At 39.8% G+C, this 26,262-nt stretch overlaps 1 protein-coding gene across 3 annotated transcripts in view; it reads right to left on the bottom strand.

The window, feature by feature from the left end:
• NFKB1 (nuclear factor kappa B subunit 1) overlaps positions 1-26,262 on the bottom strand; it is a 124,383-nt gene that overhangs the window by 48,822 nt on the left and 49,299 nt on the right. For all 3 annotated transcript variants that reach the window (XM_059067303.2, XM_059067304.2, XM_067035551.1), the window contains one exon: positions 8,619-8,767. In XM_059067303.2, the coding sequence (XP_058923286.1) occupies positions 8,619-8,767 (149 nt within the window). The remainder of the gene's footprint in view (positions 1-8,618; positions 8,768-26,262) is intronic.

Raw genomic sequence — 26,262 nt, 5'->3', positions numbered from 1 at the left:
TGGCATCAAGTTAACCCTAGACTAAAGGCTGCTCTGGTCTCCCTAAAAAGGCTTAATAGTAAGTCTAGAAAGGATCAAGCTATCCCCAAACTTAACTTCATCTCAATGCTCAAAAATATTTAGAAGCATAGAAAATAAAAAATCCAACTATCCACAATCCAAAATTCAAAATGTCTACCATCCAATCAAAAATTACCAGGCATACAAAGAAACAGGAAAATATAATTCATAATGAGGATAAAAATCATTCAATAGAAACAGATACAGAAATGAAATGAGACAGAAAACAGAATTTGTAGATAAGTACATGGAAAAGCTATGAGAGATATACTCCATATGGTCAAGGAGAAAGCATTAGTATGTGAAGGAGAGGCATGGGAGATATAAAAAAGACCGCGCCCCCCCCAAAACCTATAGAGATGAAAACTACAACGTCTGAGAAGAAAAGCACACTGGATGGGATTAAGAACATATCAGACAGTACAGACAAAAAGATTAGTGAACTTGAGGACACAGTAATAAAACTATCTGAAATGAAACAGAAAAAGATGAAAAAAATTTTAAAAAGAAGAGATCATTAATGAGTTGTGGCACAATTTCAAATGGCCAAATATACATGAGGTTGATGTTTCAGAAGAGAAAAGAGAGGAATGGATGGAAAAAATATTTTAAAAAATAATGGCCAAAAAGTTTTAAAATTTAATAAAAACTATAAACCCAGAGATCCAAGAATCTCAATGAACCACAAAACACAAGAAACATGAAGAATACAACACTAAAGCTTATCATAATCAAACTGTTGAAAACTAGCAATGAAGAGAAAATCTGAAAAGCTGATAGAGAAAAAAAACTGACACACTATGTACAGAGGAATAAAGATAAGAATGACAGGAGACTTCTTTTTGGAAACAAGGCAAGCCAGAAGACAGTGAAGCAGCATATTTTAAGGACATGAAAGAAAAACCCTGTCAACCTGTATTTCTATACGCCTCAAAAATATCTTTGAAAAACAAAAACAAAATAAAGGCTTTAAGATGCACAACAACTGAAAGAATTTATCAGCAGCACACCAGTGGTATAAGAAAAATTAAAGGAAATCAACATATGGGTAAGTATAAAATGCTTTTTTTCCCTTATTTAAATAAAAGTTTCTTTAAAAGATAATTGACGATTTAAAGCAAAAATAGAAAACAATATATGGTGGGATTTACAACATATGCAGATGTAAAATATATGACATAATAGCACAAAGGTCAAGAGAGGGGAAATGAAAATATACTGTTAACATGCTACACATAAAGAGGTATAATGCTACTTGAAGGTAGACTATGATAAGTTAAAGATGTATAGAATAAAACTAAAACAATGGCTAAAAAATACAAAGAGGTATAAATCTAAAAGGAGATAAATGAAATAAGAAATAATCAATTAATCTAAAAGAAGGCAGGAAAAGGGGGAACAAAGAATAGATATGACAAGCAGAAAACAAACAGCAAGATGGCAGATTTAAACACAGCCATATCAGTAATCATATTAAATAAAAATCACCTAAACACCCCACTAAAAGACAGAGTATGTGAGACGGACTACAAAATAAGACCCAACTATATGCAGTGCATATTTACTTTAAATATAAACCCACAAAAAGGTTAAAACTAAGAGGATGGGAAAAAAAAAATGTTCCAAGCTAACGTTATTCAAAAGAAAGCTGAAGTAACTATATTAGTTTCAGTCAAGGTAAATTCCAGAGCAAAGAATATTACCAGGAATAAAAAAGAAGGTCATTTCATAATGATAAAGGGATCAATTAATTAAGAGGACATAAGGATCCTAAATTTTATGCATCTAATAAAAGAGCTTCACAATACAAGAAGCAAAATCTTATAGAACTGAAAAGAGAAATAGATGTATTTATGAATATTGAATATTGTCAGATTTCAATACTCTTCTCTCAGTAATTAATAGAACAAGTAGAGAGAAAATTAGTAAGGAGACAAAAGCTTTGAACAAACAACCTGACCCAACTGACATTTACAGAACATGCGTTCAACCCGATCAGACTAAACAGTCTTTTTTTTTTTTTTTTTTTTTTTTGCGGTACGCGGGCCTCTCACTGTTGTGGCCTCTCCCGTTGCGGAGCACAGGCTCCGGACGCGCAGGCCTAGCGGCCATGGCTCACGGGCTTAGTTGCTCCGCGGCATGTGGGATCTTCCCGGACCAGGGCACGAACCCGTGTCCCCTGCATCGGCAGGCGGATTCTCAACCACTGCGCCACCAGGGAAGCCCTAAACAGTCTTTTTTAAGTGCACCAGGAACATTTACCAAGATGGACCAGGGCTTCCCTAGTGGCGCAGTGGCTGAGAATCTGCCTGCCAGTGCAGGGGATATGGGTTCGAGCCCTGGTCTGGGAAGATCCCACATGCTGTGGAGCAACTGGGCCCGTGTGCCGCAACTGCTGAGCCTGTGTGTCTGGAGCCTGTGCTCCGCAACAAGAGGCCACGATTAAAAAAAAAAAAAAAAAAAAGAAGAGGCCGCGATAGTGAGAGGCCCCCACTTGCCACAACTAGAGAAAGCTCTCGCACAGAAACGAAGACCCAACACAGTCAAAAATAAATAAATAATTAAATAATTTTTTTTTTAAAAAAGGATTGACTTAAAAAAAAAAAAAAAAAAGACGGACCATATTCCCTCCATAAAACAAGCCTCAATATATTTAAAAGGAATCAAATGATACCAGATATTCTCTTACCACAATGGAACTAAATCAGGTATCAATAACAAAGTTACCTAGGTAGGAGTATATTTAAATCAAGACTGGCCATGTAATAATTAACTGTTGAAGGTGGGTGACGGGTACAATGAAGGCTCATTATGCTATTCTTTCTACTTTTGTATATGTTTGGAAATTTCTATAATAAAATGCAAAAGAAAAATGAGAGCAGACATTATTAGCATAAAAAACAGAAAAATACAAGGATCATAAATGTTAACATATGAGAATGCAAAATGGTGCAGCCACTTTGGAAAACAACTTGGCAGTTTCTTTTTTTTTTTTTTTTTGCCACACCACGTGGCATGTGGAACTTTCCTGACCAGGGATCGAATCCGTGCCCCCTGCAGTGGAAGCCCGGAATCTTAACCACTGTACCACCAGGGAAGTCCAACTATTTGGCAGTTTCTTATCAAGATAAACGTACTCTCAGCACACATCCCTACAATTCCACTCCTCAGTATTTACTCAAGCCAAGAAAAATGAAAACTTATGTTCACACAAAAGGTGGCTTTGTTCTGAAAAACTGGAAACAAACCAAATGTCCTTCAACAGGTGGATAAACTGTGATATATCAACACAATGCAACCAACGCAACACTACTTATTAACTAAAAGGAATAAACTACTGACAGACTCGGCAATCTGGAGGAATGTGAAATACATTATGCCAAGTGAAACAAGCCAGACCCAAAAAGGCTACATATTGTATGTCTGCATTTGCATATCATTCTGGAAAAGGCAAAACTATGGGGGTAGAACAGATCAGAGGTTGCCAGGGCCTAGAGCTGGGGGGGAACCTGACTCCAAAGGGTCACACAGGGATTTTCAGGATGGGGGATGGGGGGAGGGAATGAAACTATTCTACACCTTAATTGTGGTGATTATATGAGTATTTATCAAAACTCATAGAACTGTATACTTTAAAGGGTGAATGTTACAGTATTTAAATTCATTTCAAAAATTTTTAGAAAGACAGGTTATCACAGTTAATAATGGGTTAGTAACGGGACTGGGACTAAATCCTGTTTCTTACTCAAAATGCCATATTCTTACACATCAATGGTTTTCAAAGTATACTCTCCAGACCAGCCGCAGCAGCATCACCCAAGAATTTGTTAAAATGCAAATTCTTGGGCTCCATCCCAAACCTACTGAATCAGAAACTCTGAGGGTGGGGCTCAACCATGTGTGTTTTAACAAGCTCTCCGGGTGATTCTGATGGCCCCTAAAGTTTGTGAACCACTGCTCTGCACGATGAGACAGGGCAATGAGACCAGAATCTCTGGAAGTAGGGCCTGGTATCAGTATTTTTACAAAGTGACCAAAGGTGACTTTAATTAGCAGCCAGGTTTGAAATCCTCTACACTGTGCCAGATGCTGCCATCATTATGATCATCTGGGAACTGCCTCTGCCCTTCGGCTAGGTTCAAATCCCCAGGTCCCTGGGTTGGGATTCTAAAGTGCCTCCTCCATCTGGCCTTTCTTCCTCTCCAGACTCAAATATTGACTTCATGGCTGGCCTGAGATTTAAAAGCAGCCCTTGACTCACAATACACACCCTAGGTTTGGAAGTTGGATATTTCCAATCTCAGTCCAGACCTTGTCCATTTTCTCCAAACAGCTCCCTTTCTGTGCATTAAGGTTGAACCATATGAAGCTGCCAGTAGCTAACTTTTTGGATCTACAAAAATAGCAGTTTAATATGATCTGCATTAGTTCATTGAGGGAAGACTTGTTTCTGTTTTGTATTTTTATATTTATATATCTACTTCGAGTGCTTACCATTGGTACATGCTGGAAATATTAGTTTTAAAAAAAGAAAAACTTCACATCTCTCTAAATCAGAGCTGCCAGGAAGCAAGCAGAGGGTGTGGTGATTATTGGTGAGGAAGGTGGCTTAAAGCAAAGTCAAGTAACAGTTTCCATTGAATGCAAATTTCAGAGAACTAAAATGCTGTTGAAACAAACTGCTGATATTCAGGATAGAAAATAAAACACCAAACAAAGATGATTCTTATGAGGACAGGCACGAAGGACTAACTAAATAAGTGAGTAGGAAATAAAAAGTCAAAATTAAAGCTAACTAAAAGAAGTTAAAAGGACAACTCCCCCCCAAATTAAACCAATCAAACTTACAATCATGACTTAGTTATCTAAAACATGAGTAGTTTAATATAGATAACAAAATACCTTCAAAAATATAAATTAAATCTTACTGAGAACTCATGCTGAGAGTAAAGTGAAGAGAAACACTCCAAAGAAAGGTCATTCTTTTGGTTTGGATTATTTAGAAGTTATTTATCTTCTCAGCGTCATTTTCTATATATCTTTTTTTTTGGCCATGCCAAGGCCGGCATGCACCACCTTAGTTCCCCAACCAGGGATCGAACGCATGGCCCCTGCATTGGGAGCGCAGAGTCTTAACCACTGGACCAACAGGGAAGTCCCTCAACATATCTTTTCTGATGTGTTGGATTGATGCCCTGCTTATGAATCTATACTCTTAATCAAAACTGTATTGAAAACTGCTTATCATGGTTCTGTTTCTAGTATTGACAAGTCTAAGGAATAACTCTGGCTATCTTCCTAAATTTCTCTATATGCTATTCTTACCTACAAGTTAGAACTAAATAAGAATAATCGTTGACATCCTGTAAATACACATGAGGCAAGTTGGCTCATGTTATTTCATAATATTAGCTAATGTTAGTTCAGTGTAGAATTTGGATGTAAAGGGCCTGGAGGTAGATTCTGTAGCCTAACATTCAGATTTTATAAGGGAAGAAATTAAAGTCCCCAAGAAGTCATGCAAATTGCCCCCAGTCCTCCTGTTGTGAGTGACAGAACTGGAAATAGAATTCTGGTTTCCAGACCACCAGCATGAGACTCTTTCTACTAAAATGCAACAGGTTCTGGTATTGGAAACTTAAAAAAAAAATAAGAGAGAGAAATGAAATCACGAAGGAAATACTGCATGTTGGGAAACACTGTAGGCAAAAGTTTCTCAGTTAAAAATCTAATTATAAAAGGAGTACCAAGGTTTCATAGAGCACTCTGAATGGGAGAGGCTACTGAGTCTACTGTAACTCTTAGGAGACATCCTCTTGATTACATTTCTTGGTGAAACTGCATAGTATTAGAAAATCCCACAGAGCTATGACCAGACATCTTGATGATCACATTTACAAGTTTAGATGCTCAAACTGTTGAATGAATGAATTCTTCCAACTACCGAACCCCTCACGCCAGCACTAAAAGAGAGTAACAGATTTCCTCACTTTCCTTGGAGACAGGGAATTTACTTTTACTCCTGCTGTAGGTCCCCAAAATAACCATTAGTTCATCCCCAAATCCTCAAAGACTACTAAGGCAAACCACAGAAACACCAAATTACAGATAACATATTGGAATGTTTATAATAACAAATATTGTTAGTAGGGAACTTCATGTATAATTTCCTCTGAAGGATATGATTATCACACACATTAAACAGGACCAAAGAGAATACACACTTCGTACTGACAGTAGCCTACTTGAGTAAATCTGCAGAGATACTAAGTGATCAGTTAGGCCGAAACTCTTTGACAATTACCCTGCCTTTCAAAGCTCTCATAGGTCAGTCAGGAACTGTAAGGGTATTCCAAAACAAACGATGAACCAACTGTGACTCTCAAGAGGAAACAGGCCAGCCTTTCAAGAGGATGTTCAAACAAGTTCATTTAAAGCATAGTTGAATTTTTCAAATCAATTTAGGCTTCTTCCTCCAATCTAGATTTTTTTTTTTTCTCTGACATCAAAAGAATCAGATTTTGGTGACTTAAAAGAAAGCTCTCTAGGTTTTTCACACTTGAAAATTTTAACAGTCAAACAAAGAAATACCAAAGGAACATGAAAGTTCAACCTCCCCAATAACAACCAACTTGAAACCTGATCGGAATTCAAAGCCCGAAATGTTACCATCGGCTTAATTATAGTTGATTTAAACAATTCCTTTCTTTTGAGTGAACAGTCTAGATTAGCTGGGATTTTACTGTAAACTATTTAAACCAGTATTAGGAAGCCCTGAAAGATATTCCTGAAAATTAGACAAATTTAATTAAAAATTTCTTTTGAATTGAATTTATTTCTATAATACTTCATTCATTAAAAATGGCTTGTTTTATCTCTCTGACCAACCCTTAAATGAATATGTCTCTTTGTATTTACATTTCAAGTCTAATGAAGGCCAAAACAAATTTGTAATCCTTGGTTGTGCACACTTAAAAAAAAAAAACTGAAGTATGGTTGCTGTACAATATTATATGTTACAGGTGTACAATATAGTGATTCAAAAATTTTAAAGGTTATACTCTTTAGTTATTATAAAATATTGGCTGTATTCCCCATGTTGTACAATATATCCTTGTAGCTTATTGTATACCTAGTAGTTTGTATGTCTTAATCCCCTAATCCTATATTGCCCCTCCTCCTTCCCTCTCTCCCCACTCATTTGTTCTCTATATGTGTGGGTCTGTTTCCTTTTTGTTATACTTACTAGTTTATTTTTTAGATTCCATACAGAGTGATATCATACAGTATTTGTCTTTGTCTGACTTACTTCACTTAGCATAATACCTTCCAGGTCCATCCATGTTGCTGCAAAATTTCATTCTTTTTTATGGCTGAGTAGTATTCTATTGTGTGTGTATATATATATATACACACACACACATCTTCATCATATATATATATATATATATATATATACACATATACCACATCTTCTTTATCCATTCATCTGTTGATAGACACTTAGGTTGCTTCCATATTTTGGCAATTATAAATAATGCTGCTATGAACACTAGGGTGCATGTATCTTTTGGAATTCGTGTTTTGGTTTTTTTGGTATATATACCCAAGAGTGGAACTGCTGGGTCATATGGTAGTTCTAGTTTTAGTTTTTTCAGAAACCTCCATACTGTTTTCCACAGTGGCTGCACCAATTCACATCCCCACCAACAGTGTTTGAGGGTTCCCTTTTCTCCACATCCTCACCAACATTTGTTCTTTGGGTTCTCTTTGATGACAGCCATTCTGACAGGTGTGAGGTGGCATCTCACTGTGGCATTGATCTGCATCCCTTATACTTAGCGAGATGAAGAATCTTTTCGTATGCCTGTTGGCCACCTGCAAGTCCTCTTTGGAGAAGTGTCTAATCGGGTCCTCTGCCCATTTTTTAATCTGGTTGTTATTTTGATGTTGAGTTGAATGAGCTGTTTGTATGTTTTGGAAATTAAGCCCTTATCGGCCTTATCATTTCCGTGCACACTTTCTAAGCAGCACAGAACTGAAATAATATTTACCTATCCACTTCATGCTCAACATGTTCACACTGTAAATCGAGAAGTAAGGGAATTAATTAATTAATTAAGAATTAAGGTTCATTAAGGGAATCACCAAAGGTATGAAATCATCCATAAAGTGCTGATTTCTGCTATAGCCAGTTTTCTTCTAATTTGTCCTTATCCTTATTTCCAGAAGGAAAATATTGCTAAAAGTGGCACAAATGTCGCAGAGGTCAAGTGACTGTATAATTCATCATCCAAACTGGGCCACTTCTGAGAGTGAAAGAGGGTGCTATAAATAATTAGGCCAGGACAACAGGTACAAAGTGGGTTGTATCAAGGAAATCCGGTCAGGTGGGCACCTTACTCTTCGGAGTCCTTGGGGTCCAAGTGAGAGCTCAAATTTTCATTTTCTGGGGCTCTCTGAGGGTCTTGGAAAGACCCTTAATAAAAAGGGCCTGTTGCCTGGCTGCCACGTTCGATCTGCACCTCCCTTCCACGACATCATACACCCTCACTTACCCGACCACCATGTCCTTGGGTCCAGCAGTTACAGTGCAGATGCCATCCTCACAGTGTTTTCCCACCAGGCTGTGTGCATGCAGGTGGATGTTTTTTCCATTTGTGACCAACTGAACAATAACCTTTGCAGGTCCCACATAGTTGCAGATCTATATAAGAAGCACATTTCAAAGTTAGCACATCTGACTATATTACAACATGGGAAAATGCTTAAGACAAGCCAGCTAAGTATAAAAAGTATGATATAAAATTAAGCATATCTGTACATACATGACCACAGCTCGGTTTTGAAAAATATGTGATGAACAAATGATGAGATGGAAATAAATTAAAATGCTAATGGCGGTTGTTTTGGGTGTGAAAGATATTCTGCAGGAAGCAGACCATTTAAAATACAGCACGTATTGTTAAAATTGGAACGAAGAGCACGTCTTGGAGGATGCTGTATCCCCTTCCTACTAACCAGTAACACATTTTCAGCTGCACCTTCATTGCATTTTTGGTCATAAAAGCTGGGTAAAAGATCAGTGAGAAGGGTATTGGGGTTGACTGGTTGATGGAAATCAAGAGAAGGAAAGAGGTGAGCACAAAGAGTCCGTCCTAACTCTCTGCCATGAGATTAGGCAGGAGAGAGAGTCTTGCCCAGGGACCTGGCTATGACGGTTGGCCATGGACACCCAAGCCCATGGACTTGGCCTGCAGTGATCTGTTTCTTTAATTCAAATAAGTGTACTACCTAAGTGCAAACCCTTAGATCTGACACCTGTTTAGCTCTTGTTTTATAAGATTTTTCCATTTAAAGTAATTTATATTTTTTATTGTTATACCTTTAAAATGATGACAATAGCAATAAAAAGAAAACTGCAAAGAGATAATGACATTTTAAGTAAAGAGAGCTTGGACACCCTTTCTCCTCTAGTTGGTTCTCCAGCCCTCTATAGGAGACCACAGGTTCCTTCCTTGAGAAAGCCCCAACACTAAAATCATACTCACAGAAAAGACCAATGGCCTTATTTTTAAACTTCCTGAATATTATAAGTCAGAAAACTGTGATAAATTCAGCCAAACTGTTGGAAATGCACCATATCTCCTCAAAGGGTGGCCGGCCATCCTCGTTTGCCCGGGAGTGAGGTGGTTTCCTGGGATGCAGGACTTTCAGGGCTAACAATGAGAAGAGTTGGTCACCCTATCTCCTTAGCTCATATTGTGTCTTTTTTTTATGCGGGCCTCTCACTGCTGTGGCCTCACCTGTTGCGGAACACAGGCTCTGGATGCGCAGGCTCAGTGGCCATGGCTCACGGGCCCAGCCGCTCCGCGGCACGTGGGATCTTCCCGGACCGGGGCACGAACCTGTGTCCCCTGCATTGGCAGGCGGACTCTCAACCATTGTGCCACCAAGGAAGCCCTGTCTCTTTTTGAGGAAGTATATGACCTAAATCCAGGACCTCCCAACTATACAATCGTTAGAAATATTTTAATCTGCACAAGCAACCCTTAGCTCAGAAGAAAAAGCAGATAGAGATCTCATGTAGCAATGGATCCTTGATGGATGTCTTTCTGATATATACTTGAGGAAAAACCTAGGCTTGCCAGTAAAACTGCTTGGAAACAGACAGAATTCCTTTCCACCGATCTACTTCTACTATAAATACCATCAAATGAATTTATATTCCATTGAGGCATGGTTTCGTTAGGATTTTTCAGTATGGATTTTTTTCCCAATCCAATCTCCCACTGTAAGAGTTGAGGAGAAGTTGATCAGAACTGAGATTATTCCCCAGAGGCTTCTGGGGGAGAGAAGTTCCCTCTCCTGACCAAAGGACAGACTCCCCTCTGTCCACAGCGTAGCTCCACTGGAAACCTTAGGGTCTCTCTGCTTGAACCCAGGCTCAGAACCACTGCAAAAGTTTGCTTCCCAACCCGATAACACCCGATAACACCCCTTCCCAAGGAGCAGAGCCACCTGTGGGAATGTCCTCCAGTCCTTGCAGAGCAAGCTAATCACAAAGAATGCTTAGGATTAAATTAGGTTCTGACCACCTCAGAGCACAAATAAATAATTTCTTAAACAGGTTAAGCACTTAAAAAGCCCCCTGGGCATAAAACCAATTATGAACTTAGTGCTTTCCCTTTTATAACAGGTAGAAAGCCTTTGCCCTTCAGGGTAGGACAGGGAATGAAAAGTTCTGGGTTTGCTCCAAAGTTGGCTGTTGTCTCTACATACTCCCTGGATTGCTGATGTCAGTTCTGTGTCTTGGTGTCAACATCTGAAATCAGCCTTTGTTGTGATGACATATTTCACAGGGACTTCTTCAACAGTAAATAAACAGTGAAAGAGCATGAAATAGACCATGTAATTTCACTTTTAAGTGCACTGAGCATAGGAATGCAACAGTGTAAGGCATGATGAAATGCTTCACTTGGGTGAAATCAGGTAGGCTTTCCACTTAAGCAGGACACCAGAAGGAATCCATCCATTAAAGCCCAAACCCTTTGGATACCTGGACCCTTCAACGTTACCACTATGAAGGACTCAGTCACAGGCACTGAAGGAAAGAGGTGGGAGGTCTCCTCAAAAAGTACTCACATCTTTTTCTTGCTATTACTTCATGATCGAAGGGTAGCAAGAATGAGGAACTGGGTAGTCTCTGAGGTAAAGGGCCTGAAAAATGTGCCAATGACTAATGTGCTGTTTGATCCATTTGAAAGAGTTCAAGTCAGCATGGCATCATCTGGTTTTTCACATAGGCCACAGGGCAACGACAGGGAGGCCCCTGGGTTTTGTGGACTTTCCAAAATACTGACTGAAGGAAGAAAGCTGAGGCATGGGGACACACAAAAAAATACTCTTTTCTATTTTCAGGCTCTATGGCTAAGGAAGACAGTGGAATTCTACCTTAGGGGAGGGAATACTTCATAAAATGCCACAATGACTGAGAGCTATTTGCAGCTGACTCAGAAATTCATTTGTTCTATGAAGAATCAGATTATTTTTATTCAGCCTCCCTTTTACTTCTTTGCATAGTGGTTCCCTTGAAAATTAAGTTTACAAGAAAGCAACTGTACCTGCCAGAAAGGGTGGGTTGTTTTTTAAAGAGTCTGAGCATAGCAAGCTTTTAATAAACACTAATGGCTTAAATACAAGTTAAGCTATCACTTAGAGCCAAGGAGACAAAGGTGATAATCAGCTACCAAGGGACACAGGAAGAGCATGTACTTGACAGACAGACTAGCTAGGTGTGAAGACAGTGCCACTATTCACCAGTTCTGTGACCTTGGGCAGTGTTCAGCTCCTCCTAATTATGCGGATAATAACAGGACCTCACGGGTTTGTTATGAGGATTAAGTACATTAATGCACGTAAAGTCTTGAAGACCACTGCCCAGTAAATAACAGCAATACACAGTGTTAACCACTATCTTATTACTGTAATACATTCCTCTACCTAGAGACCTTTAAATAATACAACTGCCCTGAGGTGAATGTTTATAAATCCGGTTTAAAGGCAGGTGGCTGAATAAATGACCAATTCAGGCCACTTCTATTCCCAGGGTAAGACTTTTTTCCAGAGTGACATATTTTACTGGGCTTTGTTAGTTATTTATTTATTTCAGTAATAATTATGTTATTGTAGTAACAGCTATCATTCTTGGAGGTGCTCAGGAGTCCTTGGCTTCCTTGATGAAATCAAGCCTTTCTTCCAGGAGCTTTATGACTCATTACCTACTGATGACCACACGTTAGATCTGCTTTTTGAGTAAGAAACAGAAACCAAGTATCTCAGATAATACCAGACTTACTCAAATCACCTCCTTTTATTTAAAGCAGCTAACTCTGTCATGCTCTGGAAAAGTGCATACTGGTTCTTTAAAGCTGATTAAGAGAAGTAATCTAGAATTTTCTAAGAATCAGATTTTGAAAGGTCCACTTTACTTGCTGAGTTAATTTGGACGTATCACTTTGGCGGAATGCAGAGTCAACGTGAATATGACACGTGACACATGAAGTAGTTCTTTTCTGCTGAGTTTTTCCTCATGAAGTGATGATGATGATACTTGAAGAAGAGGAGGAGGAGGAGGAGGGAAAAATCCACACTTTTCAAACAGAAATCTACCCTAACTTTACTTGTGTATCTAACTTTGACCTCTACTGCTAAAGCAGCAGAGGAATGTGGTTAAATTCAAGAGCTCTGACGCCGGGCTGCTGTGCTCAAGTCCCTCTGTTGTCACTTAATAGCTGGGCCAGCAGGGAAGGATGGTTAACATCACTGGACATCAGCTTCTCCACCTTTAACATGAAAGTAATAATACATTTGCTTTCATAGGATTGTGTTTAAGGATTAAATGAGTTAAGTGCTTGGCACCTAACAGGATTAGCAATCTCAACTATAAACCCTCTCTGCTATCCAGGCTATTACCTCACCGACAACCAAAATGTATCCATTTATTCAGTGAGTACTTATTAAGCCCCTTCCACGTCCCATGCACTGCAGGAGGTCAGGGAATGGAGGGATATACAGCTGAGTAGAAAACAGACATAACTCCTGTTCTTATGGGAATTAAAGAGTAGGACCGATACGACTCAAAAATATCACAAATAAACGTTAAGTGCATAACTGTGAAGCACTTACACAGGACGCACAGAAGAGGGATGTGACCTGGTCAGGAAGTCAGAGAAAGCTCCTTGAGGGAGTAACGAGGGCTGAGCTCTCAAAGAAGAGTAAGAACGGAACAAGGGACAGCGGGGTGGGTAGGGCTTGAGAAGAGTATTGCTGGCAGGGAGAGCAGCACAAACGAAGGCTCTGTGGTCAGAGTCCGACTCATCATCTCCTCAGTCGTACTTACTACCACCTCTCAGGGTCTCCTTCCCGTGGTTCCTACCACCTGAGGGTGTCCCTTCCTTCTCCTCCCTGTGTAGAACCATCCATTCTTCAAGGGTACAACCTAAATCTGAATCTTCCATGACACTCCCTTCACCGCTTTAGCCCACAAAACTCCACCACTGTCCCTTTTTTGGGGAAGAGTGATAGGAAGAGGGCAGGAAAATTGTACAGAGTTTATTGCAACAGGAAGATGGCAAAACCAACTGGCAACTGAAGGGTTACCGTCTTACCTCTCTTGCTTGTTAAACTCCCAGAGCACATCTACCTATACTTCTGCACTTTCTGTTTTTATGGAAGGGAAGGGGACTTGTTAACTCAGCCCATCTTCACATCGGCCCTGTGGGATCAGTAGTGCCTCCCAATGCCACAGCCAAGGGAACTGAGGCACATTACGATGGCTTAAACTGCCATCGTTCCTATAATTGGAGTGACTGGGCAGCCCTTTGAACTTGGGTCTGTCCACCTCCAAAGCCCGTTCACATTTTCCATTACGCTGGCTGCCACTTGGCTTAATCACTTTTTCTTCTGTATATGTCCAGTGTGCACAGTGTTTTATAGCTCTCCTTTGCCTAGCACAGTGTCATGACAGTTATCCCTGAAAAATCTGTTTGTTTGGTTTTGTTGGTGTGTGTTGTGGGGAAGAAGGTCTCACTGAGAGGTGTGAGATGGCAGAAGTGCACTTGTCCCCCTGTAAGGCTTCTTTATAAACAAAATCATGCCACAGACATTATTAAACTGTGCCTTGATTCTCCTCTGTTACGGTGCAAGTCATATTACAAAATGAAGAAAAAGGAGGAGAAGGAGGACAAGGGAGTGGGGAGGGAGAGGAGGGGCAGGAGCAGGAAAGAAAAGAACATTATTTTCATAGTATACCTCCTCTCAATGATGCAAAATAGACTTTATTGTTCTTTATTATTTGTTGAGTACACAGGAAATACTGAATAACCTTCTTCAAACAAGATAGTACAGAACCATATCTAATAGCTTCTGGCATAGGGTAGGAAGATGCTTGGTAAAGTTAGTTCCTTCTTTTTAAGCCAGCAGATTTCAAGCTGATCCAATCTGGGACCAAATCCCAGCTCTTTCTTCTTCCAGCTCTGTGGGCTTACACAAGATAAATAAGCTCTCTGAGCTGCACGCTCTATACCTACAAAATGGGACAATAATGGGACCTCAGAGGCCTGTTATGAGAACCACACAGTGTCTGGCACATGGCATGTACTATGGAAGCACCAGTTTCTTTCCTTCTCTTTTATAAAAAGGGGCTGTTTCCCTCCTGGATCTCCCAATGACCCTGTGAAGCAGACAGACTTGGCACTATCATCCCCATTCCGCAGATAAGAAAACAGAAGTTTAGACAGATTAACAAATGACGTAACCCAAGGTGAGACGGTCAAGATCTGGAGGATGTTGGAATTCATCCTGAGTCTTCTGAATGTAGGTGCAGTGTTCTTATAAGATGGGATGACATGAAAATATCCTCTTTGACCCACTCACTGTTGATAACATGGTTGTTTTTCCAGTATTTATTGTCCTACTTATTTGACCAATAGCACATATGGCTCAGATGTTTGCCTGGGATTGGAAGGGCAAACTGGGCCGTGAAACACAACAAAATAGACAAAGAGGGCTTCATCAAGTACGTAGAGAAGTAGAATAAAATCACTATCTATGTAAAACTCCACTTTTCAAGTTTTGAGGTTTTTGTCATACTTGGACCCCTAGTTTTTGTTTTATTTGAATTTTCAGTTTCATTACATCCCACTTATAAATCATACTTCTTTCAGAAAATCAAGCAACACACTATTGCTAACTCTGGGGACTGCTGGGGACTTGCACCTCAACAGGTGTCACTATCTCATTAATAAATTAAAAATAAATGTTTACCCTTTGCATGGCCCAATTGTTCATCGTTACAAAATAATATGTAACTTATGGATGAATTGTGTTGCAAATGTTCATTTATAGGCCAGTTTTTTTTTGGACCCTGGCTTATAAACCTGGTTTATTCTTTTATTTATTTTTTAAAATAAATTTATTTATTAAAAAAAATAGGGCTTCCCTGGTGGCGCAGTGGTTGAGAATCCGCCTGCCGATGCAGGGGACACGGGTTCGTGCCCCGGTCTGGGAAGATCCCACATGCCGCGGAGCGGCTGGGCCCGTGAGCCATGGCTGCTGGGCCTGCACGTCCGGAGCCTGTGCTCTGCAGTGGGAGAGGCCACAGCAGTGAGAGGCCCGCGTACCACCAAAAAAAAAATAATAAATAAATAAATAAATAAATTTATTATTTTAAAAAATAAATTTATTTATTTATTTTTGGCTGCACTGGGTCTTCGTTGCCATGCACAGGCTTTCTCTAGTTGCCGTGAGCGGGGGCTACTCTTTGTTGCGGTGCACGGGCTCTTTTTTATTGCGGTGGCTCCTCTTGTTGCGGAGCACAGGCTCTAGGCGTGCGGACTTCAGCAGTTGTGGCGTGAGGGCTCAGCAGTTGCGGCGCATGGGCTTAGCTGCTCCGCAGCATGTGGGATCTTCCCGGACCAGGGCTCGAACCCGCGTCCCCTGCGTTGGCAGGTGGATTCTTAATCACTGCACCACCAGGGAACCCCCTAAACCTGGTTGATTCTTAAATAGAAAATAAAACAGTAGTATTCTTTTCTACTGAATTTCTTTTCTACATCTCCTTACCCTCGTTGCTGCACTATGTGCATTCTCAAATTCTTTTTTTTGAACAAAGCATAAAATACATAGTATTTAGTCAGACCTTTAAAAGATATCCCCAAACTAACCACTTCTTACCGTCTCTACTGCTACTCCCTGGTTTCAAGCCTCCATGATTAGTTTCCTGAGTTTTTGCTCCTGTGCTTCCTATGCCTCCCCCACTTCCCCATGGCCTGTTCTCCTAGGTGATCCTGTTCAAGTCAGGTCATGCCAAATGTGGACACTCCTCTGCTCAAAGTCCTCCCAAAGTGAAAGCTGTTAAAGATGAATGAGTCGTCAAGAGGACTCACTGTAGCGTTCTGGGTATATATGATTACATTTTTCCATGGTAAGAAGTTAAAAAAAACCCCTCAGACCCTCTAATGGCTTTCCACCCTAAAAGCCAAAGTCTTTACAACAGCACACAGGCCCTGGGCCCTCTGACCCCACTTCCTCTTTGATCTTGTTTCTTACTCCTTCTGGAGCCACATCAGCCTCCTTGCCAGCTCAGCTCCTACCTGAGAGCTCCTGCCGAGAACACTCTTTCCTTGGATACCTGCATGTTCTCTTACCTCCCTCAGGATTTGCAGAAATGCCATTTTCTCAGGGGAGCTTTCATGGGTTACCCTACACCCTATCTAAATTTTTGACACTCCCATCCCTGAATTCCTTGCTGCTTTCCCCTGCTTTATTTTTCTCCCTGCATTCATTACCATTTAATATACTACATATCTTACTTATTTTGATTATTGCTTAACTTCCCCATTAGAACAGAGGCTCTGTAAGAGTGGGGACAATGGTCTCTTCCCTGTCATATCCCAAATGCCTGCAATAATGTTTGTTATACTGTGGGCATTCAATAATTAATCCTGTAGCAAACGCATGATTCATTAAGATGACTAAAATGTTATCTATGGAAGGTGACTTATTAAAATATAAAGAGCTGTGTTAGGTAGGGGATGGAAATTAGGAAATTATATCCTTTCGTTATTTTATCTTTTCAAAAAAAAAAAAAAAAAAAAGGCTAGATCCTAGTGCAGCCTCTCAATAGGCTATTTAAATTAGAATGTGATTATTTACACCGGAGCAGAACGCTAGTCAGTTGATTGCAGGGCGTCTGGGTGTGGGCTCTGTCTGGACCTGCAGTAGGGTTAGAGGAATCTAACTGCTGAGGGTCAGGAACTCGGGCAGCTGTGGGAAAGTGAAGGGAAGGGGACTCTTGAATCATCTTGTTGGAAAATCAGGTAACAGCGCTCCCGAAAGTCCAAGCCACCCCCTTGGACTTCCCCCTTCCCGCCCCAACTGCTGTTACCCATAAGGCATTCTCCTGCTGTACCGAAGCGGCTGGGGACTTGACTCAAAACATTTTCTCTATTCCTTGCCTTACTACTGCCCTCGGGGATCCAGAATTCACATTTCTGGTTCACCCCAGCTTCACAGTCATGTACTCCCCAAACGGGAGGGCCCTTCTTTGGTATTCGCTCTGGTGACTGACAGGAATAACCACTCCACAGGACCCTGCCCTAAAGCAATGCAGGCCTGCACCTCCAAGATCTCAAACTACTGGGCTCCCTTTCAATAAAGAGCACAGGCTCTGGAGTCAGATGGACCCGGCTCTGAATCCTGGCTCCTCCGATTACTAGCTGTGCCATCCTGGGCAAGTTACTCAGCCTTTCTGACGTGTTTTCTCATCTGTAAAATGTGAATAGAAATACATAATGTCTGAATTTTCAAAAGGATTAAAGGAGGCAATTTAAAGTGTCTAATACAGTGCTTGATTCATAGCAGGGGCAGAATAGATGACAGTGCTTCTGTTTTGTCTCTTCACATTTTAAGCAGATATCTGCCGTTGAGATTTCCTCTGACTGTAATGAGAAGGTGAAAATGCACTGCATGCCAGGCTCTTCAACCTCTCTTCTCCTTACTGTCACCCAGGCTCAAAACATCCCTATTACTTTACATATCCGCTGCCAATTCAGAGAAATGTAGGTCTGTTCCCTTTTCTAGGTCCAACCACTCTGCTTTTGCACTTACTGCCAGACTTATTCCAGATCTCCTCAAATTACTCTCCTCCCTCCCTCTCCAAAGGATGCTTCCCATTAATCCACAAATCACGTACACTCTTCTCCCTTATTCGGAACAACTCTTTCTCTGATAAAGATGGTAACAACGGTACAGGTTAGCATTTACTGAAACCTATGAGCCAGGCACTACAGCAGGAAATACAGAACCATTCTTTCATTTGATTTTCTCTATAATTCAGTAAGAAACATTCTTAAAAGGCACTTATACCTGCTTGAGTGCCATTCTCTTTGTTCCTTATCAAGTATGCAAGAAAAGCTCTAATCACCGATGCTGAAACTCCAACTTAATCTGTAGTACCTTTGCAAATTAACTAATCCCTCTGTGTCCCGAAGAAATAAGTGCTTCAAGGTCACCACTTACTCCATGTTTCCAAACTGAGGAAACTGACCAGCCGCTTCTTATTCTTCATCCCACTTAACCTCTCTGTAGCCTAGGATGTGTTCCATTCCCTCCTCAAAATGGTCCCCTCCCACTTCATTACACAGTTCTGCTAAAGCACTCTTCCTCCTCAAAGGAAGTCTTGCCAGAGATCAGTCCTTGCTCTATCTCTAACCATTAGCATAATCACTCTCTTGACACTTCTATGTAGTCGCCTGGATTTCATTATCTAGTCCATGCAGGATGACTCCTCAGTTAAGTCTCATGTGCTTACCTTCCTTTTAAGAATCTGTAACACTTCCAGCTGCTTGCAGGGCATCTTCCTGTCCATACCTTGTAACTCAATTTGCCCACGACTGAAGGCCCATGAATGGCTTTCCTCTGAAACCTGCTCCACCTCCTAGTAAGTGAAACCACCACCTTCTAAGCGACTGCACCAAAATTCTCCTATCATCTGGGATTCCTCTGTTGTCCTCTACATGTAATCAATTGCTGAATTAACTGATTCAGCCAGGTGGCACTCCCCGAAATCTCTGGCACTTGTGTCCCTTCCCTCTATTCTCACTCCCCTAGTTTGTCTACCTCAGCCTGAACCAGAGTTTAACTCTTGAGGAATCACTGCAATTCTTCCCACTTGGTGCCCCTGTGCTTTTCCCTCCTAATCCCTCAGCACACTGCTACCAGACTTATATTCCTAAAGCACAATGCTCATTATAGCATATCATTCCTATATTAAAACTTATATAATCTACCCACTTTCTACAAAATGTGGTCTAAATTCCTGAGGCTTGCACGATTTGGCCCTATCGTACCTCTCTAGCTTCATTCCCACCTTTCTCTCTCATGTACTCTTCGTTCCAGCAGAATTATTCACTTTTCCCATCCAACCTCAGAGATTTCTATTTTTGAGCCTTTGCTGCTGACTTTTCTGCTTGTGCTATTTTCTCTAGTTAGATTCATGCTTTCAAATTGCTACCTCTCCCTCAAGATCCAGCCCCAAATGCAATCTCTGCCTTGAAGTCTTCTCTGCCCACCCCAACTAGCTGGATCTTTTACCTTAGGGCCATTAGGTCATTCACTCTTTCATTTGAAAAATACTACTTTATTCTGCAATTCCTACTTGGCAGCTATAGGTGCTGGTTCTACAGTGGTGAATAAAACAAACAATATTATCGTATTTCAGATATTTAAGGACATATCTTAGTTCCTCTATTAAACTGACTGGTCTTTGAGGACCAAGGCATTATTTAATTCTTTCTATTTCCCCAACCCCCAGGATGGAACCAGTAGTATTTAATTAATAGCTGTTCAAAGAACTAATGACTGAATAAATCAGTGGCTCCAGGCTACGCTGAGGAAGGAGGGAGCAGCCAAGTAGTTAACAGCTCCCAGGAAGTATTAGGAAAGAATGCCGACAGCACGGCCCATCAGGCCATCTTGCCTTAAGATCTGTTGAAGGGTTATAGTCACATGACATGGTTCATCTCTCTACTATAACTATGAGGGATTACCCTGAGAAGTTTCTGAAAAGTCCTAGCAAAAGGTGAGTGCATGAAGCCAATTAACTTGTGAAATTCTACTGACTCCTTGGCTTGAAATCACATTTAGGAAGACCTAACCCCGGCACCATTTTTATTTCCAAGAGGATGTTTTGAAGTACTTGTACTCCCTTAGGCTTTTCCACTGAGAAAATAACTTCCATTTACAGACAGACTGGCTGTAGAGGTGCTAAAACATCTTTAATTTTTATAAATTGAATTCTCAGGGAGAATTTAACCCTGACATACAATTTCCCCATGGTGCTGGAGTTTGGCCAAGGTGGAAGGATGGACGGAAGACAATCATCAAGGGCTGGTTCCAGATAACATAGAAGTGAGACTGGGAGGACGAGAAGCGCTGCCTTGGCCGCAAGCCCCGTGTAATCCGGAGAGGTGATCTCACATTCATCACCCCAGCTAGACCCTGCCAGGGCAGCTACACAAGGAGGGCTTCCCCCCCCCCAGCATCCCAGAGATGCGTGGGCACCCTCCCACTTGAAAACAGGCCTAACTTCACAGAGTCAGTTTACACTTCTAAATTACTGAAAAATACCCCAGGAGCGCAAAATCAAGACACTTTAACCTACCCCAAGTTGTAATTTATTTTCAAGTGTGATTTCAAGTTTGGAGAAAACAACAGGGATGAGAGCACAGTTTGCAGGATTTAAATAAATTCTGCTTAATATAAATGCCTCAACATTCTTAAATTTGTAGAGGAACATTCTCCTGAAGTCTGCACATTTTCAGATAATTTGGGTTAATTTTTAGAGCAGATTTTTAGTGCTCCAGTAAGCGGCCAGAGTTCCAGTTGCCAGTTACTGCTACAATCTTGTGTTAGGCCCCTAATCTCTTTGGGCTTCCGAATTCTTCATGTGTAGAATCACTAGATAACAACTATATGTCTTCCAGCTCTGAAATTCTATGATTCCTAGTCATATATATATATATATATATATATATATATATATATATATATGACACACAGGACAACACCCCAAAGATCACATTTTCCAACTAAAATAAAAACAGTTTAAAATCACAGAATTTCTGAGTTGGAAGGATCCGAACAGTAAACTTTTTTTTAAAATTGTGAACATTTTAAATACATTTAACACGATTACAAACTGAGAAAACATACAATCAACACTCAAATTACCTGTTGCAATGGGGCTTCTGATAGCATGGAAAATCAAAATTTAGAGACAAAGAAAAACCTTTATGTTAGGCAAAGATTTCAATTTTTCTCATTAAAACTGAAATTGAGTAACCAAAGTGTTTATATTCAGTAAATCCAAGAAGGGTCCTGCCCTGGGTAAGTTAAATCCTGATAATAAAGAACCAACTTTTCTGGGAATATGTCAAAAATGCTTCAATTATACAAGTAGGGGGGTGGGAGAGAAACATACAAGCAAACCAAAGACAGAATGAAAGCTTTTAATCTACAAAGCTTTTTTTTTTAATCCTTACAAACTACATAAAAGTAACTAGGAGGATTAGATCACATGTAAGGTATGACTGAAGTATGCGCAAAATAAAAATTTTAGGTTTTGTATTTATTTATTCTTTGAAAATAGAAATTATTAATATAAGTTTTAAACATCCTTTTAAAATAGTTTTGATGAAAACCTAATTTGAGATAATTAAGAGTATCTTCTGACTCTGTGCTATTCAAATTTACTTGGGATTAAATGTCATTGATTTCTTTCTGTTTAAAGGCATACAATCATCCTCATGATATATTTTTCTTGCTTAGAAAACCCATCCTATCACCTTCACTGAAATCCACTGGTTACAGAAGTAATTAAATACTTTGGCTTTTAATGACTGAAGGTACTTACAGACATCACTTAGTGTAGAATTTAATTTGTACTATAGTAAACACAGCTGCCTGTACAAGAATGTGGACCACTCTGGGAAGAAGACAATTAACTGTGCCTTTCTTCAGAAGGAAAGTACATAAGATAAAGCATTTCAACTATTCTTCTGTGATTTCCTGTGGAAAACCCCTACAAAATTAGGAGAATTACAACTGAGTAGAAATGGGAAATTTTCTTTGTCTGATTTTTGTTGCCCCTTTACTGGTTAATTTACATCCCAGACACTGATAGGGCAAAAGAGAGAACATGATCTAAGTGTCAGACTGAGGTTAACCAACATATTGTACCATCTACATACTATTATGTAAGCAAAAGGAGGAAGGGAGAAACACCAAAATTTCTAACATGGTCTAGGATAACATCAGCCAGTAATCTGGAAAAACAGTAGTACTTTAAACCTGCAAAAAACCCTACAATGTGATAACTTTATATTGTTCAGCCTATACAGACTAAAACAAAGTATTAGAAATAAATCATACACTTTGATGCTTGGATAAAATGTTCTGAAAGCTATTAATTTCTATTAGTTTTAGGGATTCACCAGAAAATTATAACTGCCCTATAACCAAATCTTTATTTTCCCTTATCATGAAGGTACAACTTACTAAGTAAAAAATCTTTTTAAAGGCATAAAAAAAAAAGAATTTACTTATCGAAAAGGATCTTAACACAAGTTACCTTCCCTGCCCTGTAGTCTTCCAGTTTATTTTTTGAACCAGTCCAATGACAATGAACTTCATCCTAAGGCTATACATTCCATCCTTAGGCAGCTCTGACTCTCAGCAACAACTGAAACCTCTGCCTCCTGGGGCTTCCACTCAGTGCTTTTTATTTCACCTTCTTTTGACGGCAGGACACACCTCATCCTTCTTTCCTATGACAGCCATCCAAGTATTTGAAGACAACCAAATGCTCCAGGCTATAAATATTCTCATGCTCAATGACCCTTTGAGGAAGGTTTGAGTTCTGTCACTATTCTGGTTTGAACACACTCAAGTTTCTATTTCTCTACAAACAGGGTGCCCAGCACTGTACACAGTTTTCCTGGTGTGAGAGTGAGACCACCGTCTGCTCTTATATACTACTTCTATTAAGGGAGCCCAATGTGGAATTAACTGTTTGGTTGTCACATCACATTGTTAGCTCATGTTGAGTCCATTATTAACTAAAACTTCTAGAGCTCTTTGCATGCATATCCCTACCCTGTACTTGTAGTATTTTGTTTTCTGGATGCATTCAACTCTTCTAAATATCATCGCTTAAGAATTTAGCCCTTGGTTCTGATGAAGATATGGATGTTGAAGTATATTTCTGAATTTTAAAACCCAAAAGTAACAAACAAATTTTACATTAAAAAAAGAATTTAGCCCTTTGCCCCAGCTTTTCAAAATTAACTAGAACTTAAATATTTGTTATCTATCACTTTATGTCATTGCAAATGTGATACAGCCTCCATTGAAGACACTGATAAAATATACTGAAGTAGTTGGGGAAAGATCCCTGGGGCTGGAAATATCCCTCCAGGTTGACATCACCAGCATGAGAAATACTGTTAACCCCTGAAGTATCAAACCAGAGATCTCCAACATCTCGGTATTCCACAATCCTAGAAACCCTGCCAAAGAAGACAGTGAGGTATGTTTGGTGTGATTTGTTCTCACTAAGGTGCCTGAAATGGATACCCAGCTCTCTAGTCTCTGGTTTGAAAATGCACCTTTCAAATGCCATGAGCATTCTGTCAAAAATAGAGGGGGCTGGGACTACTTAGCCAAGCGGTGATCTCAAAGTAAAGGTGCATCCCCCAGCCCCCCACCCAGTCCTACACACACTGCAGAATTACCCAGGAAATCCTGGGTAATACCCATATTATCATCCTGTATATACCTGTACATACTGTTTCCTGGCTGTTCCAAATAACCCTGGGGGCAGAGATGATCACATTCACATGTGTGACCACAGAGCTCAGAACTGTGCCTGGCGTGTGGTGTGCACTAGATAGACATGCGCTACATAAACGTGAGGAAAGGAGGAAGGCCAAGAAGGCTCTGAAATCTACAAATGGAATGTTCTAGGCTTAGATGGATTCAGGTTTCTGAACTAACAATCCAGAACACAATTGAAATCAAGGCTCTGAATGATTCCTTTTCTGTTATTATTTTTTAAAGTAATAAAATAACTCGACTTTATAACGACTTCTAAAGGGTCTACTTAATCTCATATAAATGAAATATTATGAGACTGATAAATACTGATATTCAAAAAATAAAATTAAATCAGTAAGGATGGGAAATCCCTGAAACTGAATACAAATAAAAAATTTGACTATATTTCTAATGGAAGGAAAAAATTTATTCTAAGAATTTTTGAACACATTACTCTGACTGAATACCCTCTCTTGAATATATCTGAAGGTCAGAAGAACTGCAAAGAAATTTGGAACTATATTTAGTAAGTTCGTAGCTAGTATTGGTATTGGTGAAACTATTCTGTATGTACCAAAAGGACTGAGAAAAATGACTAAGTATGCTGGTATCATTGGCAACTAGGGTTTTCATTATTGGAGAAAGGCAATACAAATACGGAACAAGGGAAGGAAGGAAGAAGCCTGTGACACTGGACTGGAATTAGAGGTATCAGTATGAATTCAAGATTTTTTTAAAAAATCAATTTTCTAGCTCTGCCTAGTGAAAGAGACCAGAAGAAATTTCTCCAATAAAAGGAACCAGGGCTTCTTGGAGAGATGGATGATTACAGGACTGGGGTAGGGAAACTATAGGGTGAACCTAAGCATCATATTATTTCAGAAATAAGAAAGTATTTAAAATCTAATGGGGACATGTCAAAAAGACATAGGAGCTAGCACGAAAGACTCCTACTGGCCAATACTTGGACAATTTTAGCATCAGAATAAATAATGACAGAAATGGCTTATACTAAACTGAATAACAAAAAAATCCACGAGTACCTAGTGATATTAACAAAAGTTTTTAAAGGAATGTGAAGAACAGAGAGTGGTTTTTTTAAACAGAATTTCAACTAACAAAAATAAAAGGAGTAACAGAAACAGAAAATCACAAATTTATAATCATCAACTACTGATAATAACTGATTCAGGACAGAATCCTCCATGGAAGCCAAAACCATTGGAAAAAGATGTTAAGGATGGTGGCATGTACCAGGGTGGCAGCAGTGGTGACAAGTGACTAGATTCTGGAGAAGTTTTGAAGGCACAGCCAAAAGGATGACCCGATGGTTTAGATGTGGGGTATGAGAGAAAGAGAGGAGTTCAGGATAACTCCAAGGTTTCTGGCCTGAGCTGGAAGGATGGAGCTGCCATTTCCTGAGAACGGGAAGACTATTAGGAGGAGCCGATTGGTAAAGAAGATTCGGAATTCAGTTTGTTAAGTCTACCAGGCAACCAAATGACGTCAGTCAAGCGGCTAAGCCTGGAGCCTCGATTTCACAGCAGAAGCCTGGGCTAGAGAAAAGAATTTGGAGCCATCAGGGTATCTACTATGGTACATAAAGCTCTAAGAGGGAGGAAATGGAGAAAGAGAAACTCTTCTGGGTCAAGATTTAATTAAACCCTTTTTAACTAAACAAGCTAACTTTCTATTTAAGTTTCCATTTCTAGTTAAGCTTCCAATTGGTGAGCAACAATCCAGTGCCCAAAGAATGAAAAAGAATTCAGTTTAATTCAGCAAATAATTTTTGTACATCTCCCAGCAGAAGAATATCATGAGTAAGACATGGTGCCTGTCCTCAAGAAACAAAGTCTAGAGATGGGGACACAGGCACATAAGTGAGTAAGTGAAATAACATGAGGAACAGCAATAAACGCAGGTAAAGATAGCATGGGCCTATTAAGGAGGGACACTCAGAGGTCAACTTACTCTGTTGGAGAAATGAGGGCAAATCAGGGCAGACTTTCTGAAGGAGTAATTACACTGATAAATATGTCAGAAAACTACATAGGAAATAAATGCTGTGACAAGGAGCTGAAATGACATTCCAAAGAGCTAAAAATAAATTCAGGATAAAACGTCCCCACAATTCATAAAGAACATTTATAGAAAAAAACCTTCATGGCTATTAAAAGGCAACTTAATGACAAAATACATTTTGTCATTAAGGATCAAATAGGATTATCAGGGTAGGCTTTTTGAGCTTGTCTTTGACAAAACAAA

The sequence above is a fragment of the Kogia breviceps genome, chromosome 6, assembly GCF_026419965.1.
Source record: "Kogia breviceps isolate mKogBre1 chromosome 6, mKogBre1 haplotype 1, whole genome shotgun sequence".
NCBI classification, from domain to species: Eukaryota; Metazoa; Chordata; class Mammalia; order Artiodactyla; family Physeteridae; genus Kogia; species Kogia breviceps.
The sequence above is the reverse complement of the archived record's forward strand: the minus strand, read 5'-3'. Positions and strand labels throughout refer to the sequence as shown.